At 34.7% G+C, this 14324-nt stretch overlaps 2 protein-coding genes across 5 annotated transcripts; both read right to left on the bottom strand.

Moving 5' to 3' along the window:
* Positions 1-7564: 7564 nt before the first annotated feature.
* On the bottom strand, positions 7565-10786 carry LOC106389461 (calcium-dependent protein kinase 6-like). The gene is made up of 8 exons (XM_048751194.1): positions 10475-10786; positions 9491-10248; positions 9230-9373; positions 8874-9026; positions 8673-8788; positions 8424-8591; positions 8115-8339; positions 7565-8034 (listed from the first exon to the last, which is right to left on the bottom strand). Exons 2-8 carry the CDS (start codon positions 10191-10193, stop codon positions 7924-7926), a joined length of 1620 nt encoding a protein of 539 aa, XP_048607151.1. The 5' UTR covers positions 10194-10248; positions 10475-10786; the 3' UTR covers positions 7565-7923.
* A 697-nt stretch (positions 10787-11483) lies between these two features.
* On the bottom strand, positions 11484-14224 carry LOC106382059 (mitochondrial phosphate carrier protein 1, mitochondrial). 4 transcript variants are annotated; one of them, XM_013822019.3, is made up of 7 exons: positions 14003-14224; positions 13737-13880; positions 13079-13428; positions 12955-12998; positions 12088-12302; positions 11863-11987; positions 11484-11779 (listed from the first exon to the last, which is right to left on the bottom strand). In XM_013822019.3, exons 2-7 carry the CDS (start codon positions 13875-13877, stop codon positions 11725-11727), a joined length of 930 nt encoding a protein of 309 aa, XP_013677473.1. In that variant the 5' UTR covers positions 13878-13880; positions 14003-14224; the 3' UTR covers positions 11484-11724. The 4 variants fall into 4 exon arrangements, with proteins under 4 accessions (XP_013677473.1, XP_013677475.1, XP_048607152.1 ...); XM_013822021.3 differs by having other exon boundaries at positions 13737-13877; positions 14003-14219; XM_048751195.1 differs by having other exon boundaries at positions 13737-13908; positions 14003-14214.
* Positions 14225-14324: the final 100 nt, after the last annotated feature.

Raw genomic sequence — 14324 nt, 5'->3', positions numbered from 1 at the left:
GGCCCGTCATTCTTACACCATACAACCTACCCCGAAACTTGTGCTTACGACGAGAGTTTTTGTTTCTCTCGATTCTCGTTCCCGGACCAAAGCATCCTAAGAGATCACTTGATGTGTTTCTTCAGCCACTAATATATGAGTTGCAACAACTATGGGCTCAAGGTGCTGAAACATACGATGTTTCGTGTAAAGAAAACTTTCAAATGCGGGCAGTACTAATGTGGACAATAAGTGATTTTCCAGCATATGGTATGTTATCTGGATGGACAACATAAGAGAAACACTTATACACTTTAATGAACGGTAAAGGGAATACTTACAATTCGTTTTGAAATTTTGTTATTTCATGGTTTATGATCATCTATACAAAGAATCCTCAATGGTATGCATTACAATTGTATAAGAAATGAAATACGGCAAAAAAAATCGATGTTTTGAAACCCCAAACACTAGTTCCTCGGAAATTCCTCGGAATATTCCGACGGAATTCCGACGAATATCTATGTTTCCGTCGGAAATTCCGAGGAAATTCCGAGGAAGTAGGGTTTTTAAACCGAAAACAACGTTTTGCGGTTTGAGTAATACTTATATAACCCTTATTAAGTGTCTTAGACTGATTATGAAGTCAAAAATTTGTTCCTTACCCTATAATAAACACTTTTCCGATTGTATGAACGAAATCCCCACAACATAAGAGAAACACTTATACACTTTAATGAACGGTAAAGGGAATACTTACAATTCGTTTTGAAATTTTGTTATTTCATGGTTTATGATCATCTATACAAAGAATCCTCAATGGTATGCATTACAATTGTATAAGAAATGAAATACGGCAAAAAAAAATCGATGTTTTGAAACCCCAAACACTAGTTCCTCGGAAATTCCTCGGAATATTCCGACGGAATTCCGACGGATATCTATGTTTCCGTGGAATTTCCTCGGAATATTCCGAGGAAATTCCGAGGAAGTAGGGTTTTTAAACCGAAAACGACGTTTTGCGGTTTGAATAACACTTATATAACCCTTATTAAATGTCTTAGACTGATTATGAAGTCAAAAATTTGTTACTTACCCTATAATAAACACTTTTCCGATTGTATGAACGAAATCCCCACAACATAAGAGAAACACATACACTTTAATGAACGGTAAAGGGAATACTTACAATTCGTTTTGAAATTTTGTTATTTCATGGTTTATGATCATCCATACAAAGAATCCTCAATGGTATGCATTACAATTGTATAAGAAATGAAATACGGCAAAAAAAATCGATGTTTTGAAACCCCAAACACTAGTTCCTCGGAAATTCCTCGGAATATTCCGATGAATATCTATGTTTCCGTCGGAATTTCCTCAGAATTTTTTCATTTAACCGGGCAAATATGTCGCGAAAATTGAAATTAGAATTCTGACGGAATTCCGACGGATAGTATCCGTCGGACCCTAGGTTTTATTACCCCGAGCCGCTTCTTCTTCCCCATTTCTCTCTTCTTCCTCTGCGCGGCTCATCTCTCCTCTCCGGCGATCTCCACCTTCTGTCCGACGATATCTCCGGCGATCTCCCCCTTCTCTTACACAATTCATGTAAGGACCCTATCCCACTCTCTTATGTTCTATTTGTTAGGTTTTTGTGTAGATTTGATAGATTTTTGTTAGGGTGATTGGTTAGGATTGTGATTTGGTTGTATAATAGGTTTTGAATTGTGATTTGGTTGAATAATTTGTTTTGTTGAATTGATTTAGAATTTTTTTTATAAATTTTTGTATATAAATTCGATTTTTTGGATTTTAAAAATGTTTTTTTGTATATAAAAACTAGTATTTGGGATTTTTAATATTGTTAAAACTATTTTTTGTAATTATTAAACTATCTTTTATTTATTAAAACTGTTTTTTGTTTATTAGAACTATTTTTATATATTTATTAAACATTTTTAGTATCTATAAAAAAATTTTGTGATTAAAAACTATTATTTGGGATTTTTTTTTAAAAAAATGTACATATATTTATATTATATAAATTTCTATATTTACTAAACATTTTTAATATTATTAAAACTATTTTTGGTAATTATTAAACTATTTTTTATTTATTAAAACTATTTTTGTTTATTAGAACTATTTTTATATATTTATTAAACATTTTTAATATCTATAAAACTTTTTTGTGATTAAAAACTATAATTTGAGATTTTTTTTTAAAAAAAAAAGAAATATATATTTATATTATATAAATTTCTATATTTATTAAACATTTTTAATATTATTAAAACTATTTTTTGTAATTATTAAACTATTTTTTATTTATTAAAACTATTTTTTGTTTATTAGAACTATTTTTATATTTTTATTAAACATTTTTAATATCTATAAAACTTTTTTTGTGATTAAAAACTATTATTTGAGATTTTTTTTTTAAAAAATTAATTTATATATTTCTATATTTATTAAGTATTTTTTTTTTAATTTACAGGTCTCATGATGATCAGACCCGGCCTCGACAGCGTCGTGGTCGTGGTGGTACGAGGAGCCAGTCTCGGGATTCCAGTCATTTTCAGGATTCCCCTTCGCCCCACAGCTCCTACCATACATCTCCCTCTGCTGCTCATGCTCCTCTCGCTCCCGATGCTGCACCCGCTTCTGCTCCTCCGGGTCCTCCGGGAGTGATGAGTGTTGCGGAGTTGGTTCGACAGCCCGGTCGTGACTATCTTCCTTATCTCACTCCGTATCCACATTGACGGGGTCAAACATGGTAATTAAACATATTTTTTTTCCTTTAAAATTTGATTCATTATTAACCGTTTGTTCTTTTTGTTAGGTTCAACCGATCCGGGAACGGGATCAGCGCATAGATCAACCGTATGATGTACTCGGCCCTCGACAGGGGACATTCGACTTTCACTCACTTCCCTACCGACAAGCAGCATCTGTGGTTTCGTCAGTTTGCGGTAAGTATTCTAATTTTTTTACTTATATTTTTAATCTTTAATATAAATTTTCTACTAATTGTGTTTTTTTTTTAAGCAAGAGTTCAACTGGAATTCCGATGAGAAGCTCTTTATCTATCAACACTTCGTCCATAAAGTTATGGACAACTATGGGAAGCAGATCCACGAGTGGAAGAAGAAATGGGAAATCAACAAGGTTTTTTTTTAATTTATTAAACAATTTTTTTAATTTATTAAACGATTTTTTAATTTATTTAACTATTTTCTTTTTTTTTATCAAAAGGTCCCAAAGTCGATAAACAACACGGTCTGGACGGAGTTGTGTGCGCATTGGGATAAGGAAGAGACGAAAGAAACTTCTTCCACCAACTCCACCAACCGCAGGAGCGACCGTAAAGGGAAGGACATCTTCAAGCATAACTTGGGTGCTCAATCTATTGCCTCTCTAGGAGATCGCATGGTAAGTTCAGCTGCTTTTTCTTCAATTTTTTAAATTTTGAAATTTTATTTTTTTGTGCATTTCTTCTAATTTCTAATGTTTCTTTAATTTATGTTTTTTTCAAGGCGGAAAAAAATGATGGCGAGCCGGTTGATGATCTCGCCCTAATGAAGAGGGCGTATACCAACAAGAAGATCGGCCAGATTGATGACGGTCTTGTGAGGGAAGTGGTCAGCCTGGTCCAAACTCAGGTGCAGGACGAAGTGTCTCAGCTTCAAACCGAGGATGACGCTTCGACGGCTTCGACCAACTTGTCCCGGTTTCGAATCAACGAAATCGTTAAATCCGTAAGTTCTTTTTTTTAAAGTTCAATTTATTTATTTCTTGATTTAAATTTGGCTATTTTCTATTTCAGTCGGTTCCAAAGAAGAAGGGACGTTTGGTCGGTTTGGGTCGTCGCACCCGGTCGGTTCCTCCTTCTTCTGCACCACCGCCCTTTGTTGATCCAGAAGTACTTACGGCTCAGTTGAAGGACAAGGATGATCGCATATCTTTGTTGGAGACCCAGATGGCGGCTCAACAGGCGGGCTATGAGGCACAGAGGAGGCTGAACCAGCAAATGATGGAGATGATGCAGAGGATGTACCCGAACGAGGTGTTCCCGGACGTGTCAGACCCGTAGTTTTTTTTTTCCAAAAACTCGGAATGTTTTATTTTTATTTGTGAAACTTTGAATATTAATTAATATGATTTCAATTTTAATTTTAATTTTATATTTTCGAATTTAAATTTCAAAAATTTTATTTTTTAAAAACAAATTAATTTTTTTAAATTCCGAGGAAATGAACCCTCGGAATATACCGAGGAACATCTTCCTCGGAATATACCGAGGGACCCGTTCCTCGGAATATACCGAGGGACATGTTCCTCGGAATATACCGAGGGACCACGTTCCTCGGAATTTTCCGAGGGACCCTTTCCTCGGAATTTTCAACGAAATTCCGAGGATTGGACCATCGGAAAGTCCATCGAAATATCCCGACGAAGTTCTCTCTCGGTATATTCCGAGGAGCTTTCCGACGACCTAGTGGTCCTCGGAATTTCCTCGGAAATTTGTTTCCTCGGAATTCCGTCGGAAAATTTCGAGGGATTTCCGAGGAAAAATGAATTTCCGAGGAGTTATTTCTGAAGACTTGTTTCGTCGGTATGTCGTCGGAATAACGTTATTCCGACGACATACGGACGATTTTTTCCCTCAGTATGTCGTTGTTTTCTTGTAGTGATAGATCTGAGTAAAGAATAGGCATTTACAGAAAATTATTCTTTCGATAGCGTGAGTCCATGTATATAGTATATTTGGGACCTTTAATTTTGTCCAAGTAAAGCAAAAGCATACAAAAGAGGGATTCTTACAAATTGACATGATGAATATCGAAGAGGGATTCTTCACTTGCTCTGTATGCCTCCGAGAATCTTGTGGATTCATGTATCAGTGTAGTCAAAAGGATTGTGGGTTCCAGATGGATGTAATTTGTGCTTCATTTGCGGATCCATTGAACCATATAGCCCACCCTCCACACCTTCTCTTTTATACATTTTCAAATTTTGAATATTCGTGCATGGGTTGTGATCAACGTTTAAAGAATGTGGTACACTGTCCCACGTGCTATTTTCCTTTGGATTTCAAATGTGTGACTTTACCAAGATTGGTAAAATACAAGCATGACTTTCATCCACTCACTCTATATTGTGATAAAAGTAACACTAGGTTTGAGAAATTATCATGGTGTGAGATATGCGAAGAAAAAATAAATGTAGAGATGTTGTACTACATCTGCCACGATTGCATCACCACTCTACATATTGGATGCATGATAGGGAAATATCCTTATCTGAAACCTAGTCATAGGATCAAAGTGGATGGTCTCACTATACAGATTACTACAAACAGTAGTGTTTCTCGGTCGATTTGTCATACATGTCACCGTATCTGCCAAGACAAACTGGTTTTTATGATCAGTGGGAAAGATGTATGTTTCTGTTCTTTAGATTGTGTTCATTCTTCTAGTTGTAGAACTCACTTCGATGTAAATGATTTCTTACTATAAGGGTATGTTGTTGTAACGTGAATTAAAGTAAATAATAATTTCGAGAAAATTCAGTAACCCTTGTCCGAATGCTCCAAGTGTAACTCCATCACCCACCATGATGCTTGTAAATACATTTATAGTAAAGAAGTATAATTGTTATTTGATTTTTTAATGAAATCTAATTTGATCATTTTAACTCTGTTTTGTATCATCTATATAATATTATGTATAATTGGTATTGACCAATGATATTTTTAGTAATTAATTTAGTAAAAAATGTTTTTTTTAGTTTAGAGAAGTGAGAAAGCATGTTATCCTCACACTTCAGTATAATAATTTACTAGGTGGTTGCCCGCGATTTCGCGGGTATAAATATTGTATAAAAATTATATATTATGTTTATAATTTTATAATTCTGAGTAATAATAATAGCTATTAAAAATAACATTTTCATTTTAAATAGTTTGAAAATCAAAAATCTTGATATCGTATAATGTTAGAAGATTATTGAGATATAGTGATAATTCTAATATTCTATAAATTTTAATATAAGTTTCCAAATGTCTTTTTATGACATAATTTGTGATTAATAAAAAAACAAAGATTAATGAATAAAAAGTTATTTCATATTTCTTTCTATATTCGCATTATTTTTTCTACCATTTTTATTTTATTCAGAAGTAAAAAAATTACAAAATTTCCATAATTTTGTCAAATCACAATTTCTCACACATTTTTGATTTAGTGTTTAACATAACACTCAAAATTGGTTAACCAAAACATGCATCTTTAAATTCTCTTCAATCATCACACTCTCTTTACAAACACTGATTTATTCAAAAGTATTATCTCTTAAAAGTATTGCTTCCATTTTTTAGAAAGTTACTTTAATACATACCTATTTTAATTAAATACTATTGACTAATTATATCAGGAAATAATATCTAAAATGTAAATAACATGATGTCATTATCTTAGACATATATACTTAATATTAATGTGAGATTCATTTTTATTATAATCATATAATAATCAAAACTATTATTAGGTTTAGGTTAATTATTTATATACTCACATTAATATTAAGTATTAAGATTAAGTTTATATTAAGTATCAAAACTAATCATTTTTTTAGAAAAGTATATATATATATATAGTGAGTATAAAAATATTATTAGGTTTAGGTTAATTATTTTTCTGTAATATATGATTTATTGTATCGACTATAAAAGAAATATTTTTTAAATCGTTTTTATAATTATTTTTATCATATCATATGTATTATATGTATATTCTAAATTTCTATAATGTAATTTATGATATTGAATTGTTTCTATAAACAAATTATGTTAATTCTTCTATCTTTAAAATGTTTAATTGTATATATGGTAATATAGATTAGGTTAGGTAGTTCTAGGATTAGTTTCCGTTTTAAAATTATAATTAAATAAATGAAAATTAAAAAATACCAACAACCAATCAAATTAAGATAATTAATTCTAAATTTTACGTATGAATGACATCTAAGCAAAAGTCAATTAAGTGAGTTCTCAATTAATATATAGTAGGATGTTTAAGGTTAATTGTTAATAATATTCCTTTTTTTAATATATTGTATAAGGGTGAATTCAATTTGACCATTTTATGGAATATATACCAAATGAAAGGTAACATAAAATAATTCAATGATATAGTGTGAAGAACCGTGAAGAGTATAACATGCTACAGTAGATTATTAACCAGTGGGAGCACACGGGTTTCCGGTTTCCCTGTCACGTTCCAATCTAACCATATTGGGAGAAAACGTATGATTGATCTGTTTCGAACAACTTGAACTTTGGTTCCAAGACATCACTTTGATGACATTATTGAGACTTATTAGCTCTATAATATTCCACATTCAATTATTGTTCTTTTCATACATGCATATGCATGTAATATGTTTGTGTGTTCATAGGTATATGTTTTGTGTATTCGGCTGTAGACCTCGGCTTGAAGCACACTGTTTATACTTTATATTACTCTCGTTGCCGTGTCGTTACATAAATTAAATTAGAAATATGCTTTAGAAATCACACAACTTATATAACACTCACACTTGTTATTAGATTGAAGATGATTGATCTCTCAAAACCCTAAAATTGGTCAAAGCTTTAAACAATGGAGATGAAACAAAGCTCACCAAACTTTTAACAATCGTTACAAACAAACAAAACAGAGAGACAATAGAAACAGTCTCCCAGCTACTGATGAAACAGTTGTTTTTCTTTTACATTTTAAACTCAAACCTTCAAGGGATTAAGCTGCCTTCTTGCACCTATGAATCCAGTTTTCCCTTCAGCCTTCTCTATGATTGAAGATTGCAAACATTGATTCCGTGGAAACATTTGCCTCCTCACCGAGAAAATGTTCCAAAGACAGATATGTATTGTCTATGTGCCTACACATCTCTCATGCTGATGTTTAGGCTATTTTTCATTGTACGTCTCCCAACACCAGCATTTCCCTTTTGCATCATCGCAACAAATTCTCCATAGTCAATCCTTCCATCCTGTAACAAAAAAGAACATGCCAGCTTGAAAAGAGACAAAACATGTGAAGACAAAAACATGTGAAGAATCAAAGCGTTACATTGTCTTGATCGACTTCTTTGATTACATCTTCAAGAAAAACATCGGTCATCCCATGTTCGACGCACGATTGTTGCAGCTCATCAATGGTAATATAACCACTTCCATCTTTATCAAAGTACTGAAACGCAGAGACAAGATGCTCTTCTCTGTCTAGTTTATTCAGATGGATAGTAGCTGCAATAAACTCGCTGTAGTCTATTGTACCACTGTTGTCAACATCAGCCTAAGATACAACAACAAGACTATTGTCATTACCTGTCTTATATAGCGACATGAAGTAGTGTATAATAAAAGGATGCACTATTACCGCTTCCATAAGATCTCTGATCTCAGTGTCTTTCAACGTTGAGCCATATCTTCTCAATCCAGCTTTGAGTTCATCAAAAGTGATTGCACCGCTGTTATCGGTATCCATTGCCTCAAACATTGCTCTTAAACCTGCAATCTCTTCTTCCGAGAGGCTCTCAGCTATCACCTGATTAACCATAATTAAGTAATATTAGTTAATCTCAAATGAATGTGGAAGACGAAGTTCCAAAACACAAAGCTCAGTCACCTTTAAAGCCATCTTCTTTAATTTATTCATTGCAGAAAACTGTTTGAGACGAGACAGAACAGCCGGATCAAGTGCTCTATCTGGTGCAACTCCGTTCTCACAGATCCATGGATGGCCTGAACAAACGATAGATATATAGTCTTATATTGTGTGGTTGCCAAACAAATGTTACCACTCATTCAAGATAAAATGAATACGCACGCAAGACTTCATGAGCGGTCAAGCGTTCAGAGGGTCTAGAGCATAACATCTTGCTGATCAGATCTTTAGCACTGTCGGATATAACAGGCCATGGGTCTGACTCGAAGTCGACATCCCCTTTCAAGACAGCATCAAATATTCCTTGTTGTGTTTCTGATTCCAAAACACACAAAAAACAAACTTCAGGAAATCCTAGTTTATATGGTGATCTAAGTTTGTAAGGAAAGATATAGAAATCTTCTAGGAATAAAGTTGGAAAAAAAAACAGTTTTCACTTTTAATCAATTTAACATTAATTCAAAAAAAAAATCTAGTTTATGGAATTAAGAGAAGCACATTTTTAGCGTAACGCATACCTGCCCAAAAGGGAGGGACACCACTTAGTAAAATATAGAGAATAACACCAGCAGTCCACACATCAGCTTCTGGACCATAATGTTTTAGAAGAACCTCTGGAGCAACATAGTATGGACTTCCAACTACATCCTTGAATATTTGGCCTAAAATTATAATAAATAAATAAATAACACATTTAGGCAAAGCAAAATGAAAACTCTATAGATCAAGCTCTACAGTTTACCTAAGATGCTTTGACACTAAACAAGATACGACATTACCTGGTTTGAAGAAAACAGAGAGACCAAAATCAATGGCCTTGAGAGAAAAGTCATCATCCTTATTAACCAACAAGAAATTCTCAGGCTTCAAGTCTCTATGCATGACACCAAGAGAATGGCACGCCTCAACAACACCGACAACAATCTTGGTCAGCTCGGCAGCTTTCCTCTCGCTGTAATGCCCTCTCTGAATAATCCTATCAAACAACTCACCACCAGCACAAACCTCCATCACAATGTGAACATACAAAGGGTCCTCATAAGCTCCTTTGATCGTAACAATGTTCTTGTGACCCGCCAAATGGTGCATTATCTGAATCTCCCTCCTAACATCCTCAACATCTTCCTTGGAGATCAGTTTCCTCTTGGATATAGATTTACAAGCGTAGTCAACACCTGTGGCGACCTCGGTGCAAAGATACGTCGTCCCGAATTGTCCTTGTCCTAACTTGCGGCTCAAGGTGTATAGATCGCGGATGTTAGGAGTCTTGTGGCCAAGAACGTAGTAAGCTTGATTGTCCATGTTACGCCGTATAAAAGGTTCTTTTACACGAGCTGGATTGTTGTTCGAATCTTCTTTGGGGAAGTCTTGTTCTGCGGTCGGAGAATGATCGTTGGTGGTGGTTCTTGAATTTTCCTCGGGACGGCTATTATTACCCTCGTAGACTTTGTCCTTGAAAGAACCACGACATGAATTGCCCATGAAACTTTATATTCACAATTTTCAGCTTCTTCTTCTTCTCTTCATCCAACAAACACTATTAATGGAGAAAAAAAATAGATAAGAAACCCAAATCAAAAAAAAGAGAAGCAATGTTTTTCAGAAGCTTCGAACTTGGAATGAGATCAGATCACCCACATCAGATCAAGCATCATAAATCATAAAATTTTGTTCATCGACCATTTACCAAAAATAATCAAAAGAAAAAATAAATGAGGAATCTATAATAAAAAGAAACATAACAAAAACAGAGGATCTTGTACCTGAATAGCAGAACAGAGGATCTTGTACCAAAATAGCAGAACAGAGGATGAGGATTAAGATTAAGAATTCTAATTACTGTTGTTGAGAGAATGGGTAAGCAGATGCGTTGAATCAACAATCAGAGTGTAAAGATTTATTCTTTTGTGGATTTGTTATGATGATGGAGGAGAGAGGTTGGTGCAAACGAGGAAAGAGGGTCTTAGTGCTCATCACCTAAACGTTGTTTCGTCTCACCTTCTTCATTCGTTTCCCATTTAATTATTAATTAATCATCTGGGTCTAATGATAGTTGCAACTTGCAAAGTAGCGAATTTAAAATTGTTAATCTTGTAAACAAGAAAAGTTATTTTTGTGAGAATGATTTATAAGCCAAACGTTGTAGCTTTATTAGAGTTGGAATGTGCTTATAACGCCCAACTTAGCTTAACTACAATAATACCTATTGTTAGATGCATATAGTTAAGAGTTAGTTAACAACTAACAAAATGAAACAGTTGACGACTATTGATTTTAAGAGAAATTAAGACTTATTATGTTGACTTTTCAGATTGGTTGATCAAGATTGTCACTTTTTGCCTTTTTTGCATCATCCTCTCTTTTCTTACAATGAATGACAGAGACGTGAGACATGTCACTGTCGGCTAGTGATTATATGATCGCATGTCTCCGCACGTGACCACGAATTTAGTTTCGGACTACAGTTGTTTCCTTAGATAATTATTGCCATTCCCTTTTTTTTATAGAAAGTCAAATTATACATACTTATTATACAAAATATAGAAATAATACCATCACCTAATTGTGATAGATTCATGTTATCACAAATATAAATATATGCACAGTATTAACATTGTTATTACGGATCTAGATCGTAGAAGATAACTCATAAATCCAACCAAAATTTTATTCATTTAATCATTTCTAACACAAACATCTATTTAGCACTATAACATTAATGAATGAAGAGGAGTTTAGTATTCTCTCAAATCTTTCTTTTGATAGCCGAGATGGTCCGTAACATAACCAATATATAAGTTCAAAAATATCATTATTGGCACTTTACTTACAATCCAAATCCAGAGGTTGAACAAATGCATTTGCAGTGAAAGAAAAAACAGATCAAAACGGTCATTGAACCGCTACACGACACACTCACAAGATGATATCTACTTGCATAACAATCTTACATAATAATATGTTTTGAGTTTCTGGTTCTGAAGTTGACATGAAAAATCTACTCTTCTAAGCCTCACACTGCTAATTTAGTTGCATCCACCGGTTTCTCAACTCCTCCACTTGTAGGGCTACGTTTTCAACAATCGTATAATCACTGGTTAGATGACAATCAGAGCTTCTAATATGAAAATTTGGAGAGAAGACTACTTACAATCCACTCAAGACTTTGATGGCGTCATAAAAAAACCATTGTAAGGTTATGACAGGCCCCACTATGGTGATTCGAACAGGAAGACTCCTGGTGAAAAGGCCAACTAACCCAATGTTCCTCACAGCCTGAAGCTCATCAAGCAGTAAGCAAAATGTCAATCAAGAATACTTTCTCGGTGGAATGGATTTTCAAGATTGATTTATCAAATGATGGTTAAGAGTCTACCTGCAACACATTCTTGGCTTTGTTGTTGTAGAGAGACGAAACAACCACATCAGCGGGGTTAGAGATGATTGTACCTACGGCTCCAGCAGTGTACCCAGCTAGACATGTGACACCGAGTTGTTGCGACTTAGAGCAATCTTGCTTCCTTTTCTGGATGATGTTCTTATATATAAACTCCACTGACTGCTCAAACGTTGAGAACATCACCATAGAAACTGAAACCACATAGGAGACATAATCAATAAGAATATCACCATAGGCCTGCAGATTTTGTCCGAACCGAATTTTGGTTGGGTTACGGTTTTGAGTTCGGTATGATTTTCAAAATAACTCGGTTTTCGGTTTGGTTTGCTATTTCAAAAAAATAAAAATGAAAAACCAAAAACGGAAAATAACAGAAATCAACAAAAATAACTGAACCGAACTAACCAAAAATAACCAAATTTAACCACAACTATCCAGACTTTTAATATAATTATATATACTGAAATCTAACCAAAACCCCAAAAAGTTTTTATTTTCGGAAATATATAAAACCAAAAATAATGAAAAATCGAACCGAATTAGTTGCGGTTAATTTCAGTGGGATTGTGGCCGAACCTAATTAACCGAAACCGAAAAATACCCAAACCGAAAAAAACAAAACTAACCGAAACAGCAGGCCTAAATTATAAGATACTGTTTTGGTAGAGAACACAACCAAGTTTACCAAAAAGGCTAATGTGCATCCATAGCTCAAATATTTGTCTCATATCTTCAAGCTAATGTCTAAAATAGAATAAATTCAAACTGACACAGAGAGGTGGTAATATTCAGAATGAAATAGTGAAGCAATGCACGAAGAGAGTAAAGCAGAATATGTATTACATGGGAGATTGCGACACCAGAGCGGGAAAAGCCCCCTGTGAAAGCTGCATTTGGAGAGATAAAGACTCAAAAAACAAACACAAAGTGAGAGCCAAGCAAAATGATTCTGAGAACAAGGGCTTACCCAGCAAGACCTTCGTTTCTATATACTCTTGGAAACCCATCAAGCAACCCTTTTGCAAACATGGGCTGCGTCTGAACTCTAACTTTAATAGCTTCAAAAGGACACAAGGCCATATCTGCGAATATCTGAGCAGAAGCGCTACTGAGAAAATATATGGAAGTTCTGTTGTGGTTAGGCAAGACATTGCTGTAAAGCCTCTTGAAGTATTCATAGAGTCCGAATCTGCATCCGCCTTGAACGCCATAGCCTAAGAGCTTCCCTGACCAACCTCTCCAGAGATAGGAACGGCCATGTTCTCTTAAGAGTGTGGAGAAACCTGAGGGAATGCTGTTGTACTTCACAGGATTCACCTGCAAAGTGAGAGTGTGTGATCTGTCATTGACTGTTCAATCATGATGAACCAATGAAGCTAGCCAAAAATAGCAGTTTTAAACATCATTACACAACACAAAGATCAATAAACAAGATTAGAGATTTTTAGCTTCAAAACTAAATTGACTTATTACCAAATTACCAATTTCAAGAAACAAAGAGTGAGACTGTTCAATCATGAAGATCCAATTCGAGCACACAAGACTGAAGAATCTTTAGCATCAAAAATCAAATTAGGTCAAGACCCATATCAAGAAATCAAGAAGCAGAGAAACAAATCAAGAACCTGCATGTTGACTTTGAGGACATCAAGAGGGGTAATAGCGAGATGTGTTGTTCCAGCACTGAGCATTCCTCCCATGGTACAAACGGTGTAGAACCAAGGAGACGCCAGTTCATCGTCTAGTTTCCTCTTGACACTTGTCATCTTCTATAATGACCGTTTCGAATCGTGAGCCCTCAGAAAAAAAAGTTGCTCATTGGCGTTTTCTAGGGGAAACCCCAAAACCCAGAAATGAAGAAACACGTCACGAGGAAGGGGAAAGAGCTTACGTGGAGGGTTCTCGTGTCTGATGGCGATCCTTTGTCCACGTCTCACGGACGCTAAAGACAAGGCCCAGAAGGAAACAGAACGCTCTGTTTTAATTCTAGAAAAGAAAGTTCCATGCTTTCGGCAACGGGTTTAGGCGGAAAAATCGAATCTTTTTTTTTTTTTTTTGTGTTAAGAAGTTGATTTCTATTTAGGTTTCCATGCCGGCGCACAGATGATTCGCTGCTTACTGTTGCCGGAATTTAATAACGACTCCTCTCTCCAGTTGGGCTTTCCATGGGCCTTTTAGATCTGCACTGTTTACGAAAATAATCATAGATCAAA

The sequence above is a fragment of the Brassica napus genome, chromosome C3 (assembly GCF_020379485.1).
Source record: "Brassica napus cultivar Da-Ae chromosome C3, Da-Ae, whole genome shotgun sequence".
Lineage (NCBI taxonomy): Eukaryota > Viridiplantae > Streptophyta > Magnoliopsida > Brassicales > Brassicaceae > Brassica > Brassica napus.
This window is presented reverse-complemented; position numbering and strand designations above follow the sequence as displayed.

Coding starts and splice junctions, on each gene's coding strand:
- LOC106389461 (XM_048751194.1), bottom strand. CDS start 10,193: ATGGGCAATTCATGTCGTGGTTCTTTCAAGGACAAAGTCTACGAGGGT. Junction 8,340..8,423: donor TCAGAGATCTTATGGAAGCG/GTAATAGTGCAT, acceptor GTTGTATCTTAG/GCTGATGTTGACAACAGTGG. Junction 8,035..8,114: donor AAGAAGTCGATCAAGACAAT/GTAACGCTTTGA, acceptor TTTTTGTTACAG/GATGGAAGGATTGACTATGG.
- LOC106382059 (XM_013822019.3), bottom strand. CDS start 13,877: ATGACAAGTGTCAAGAGGAAACTAGACGATGAACTGGCGTCTCCTTGG. Junction 13,429..13,736: donor TCCTCAAAGTCAACATGCAG/GTTCTTGATTTG, acceptor CTCACTTTGCAG/GTGAATCCTGTGAAGTACAA. Junction 11,988..12,087: donor AAGCCAAGAATGTGTTGCAG/GTAGACTCTTAA, acceptor GATGAGCTTCAG/GCTGTGAGGAACATTGGGTT.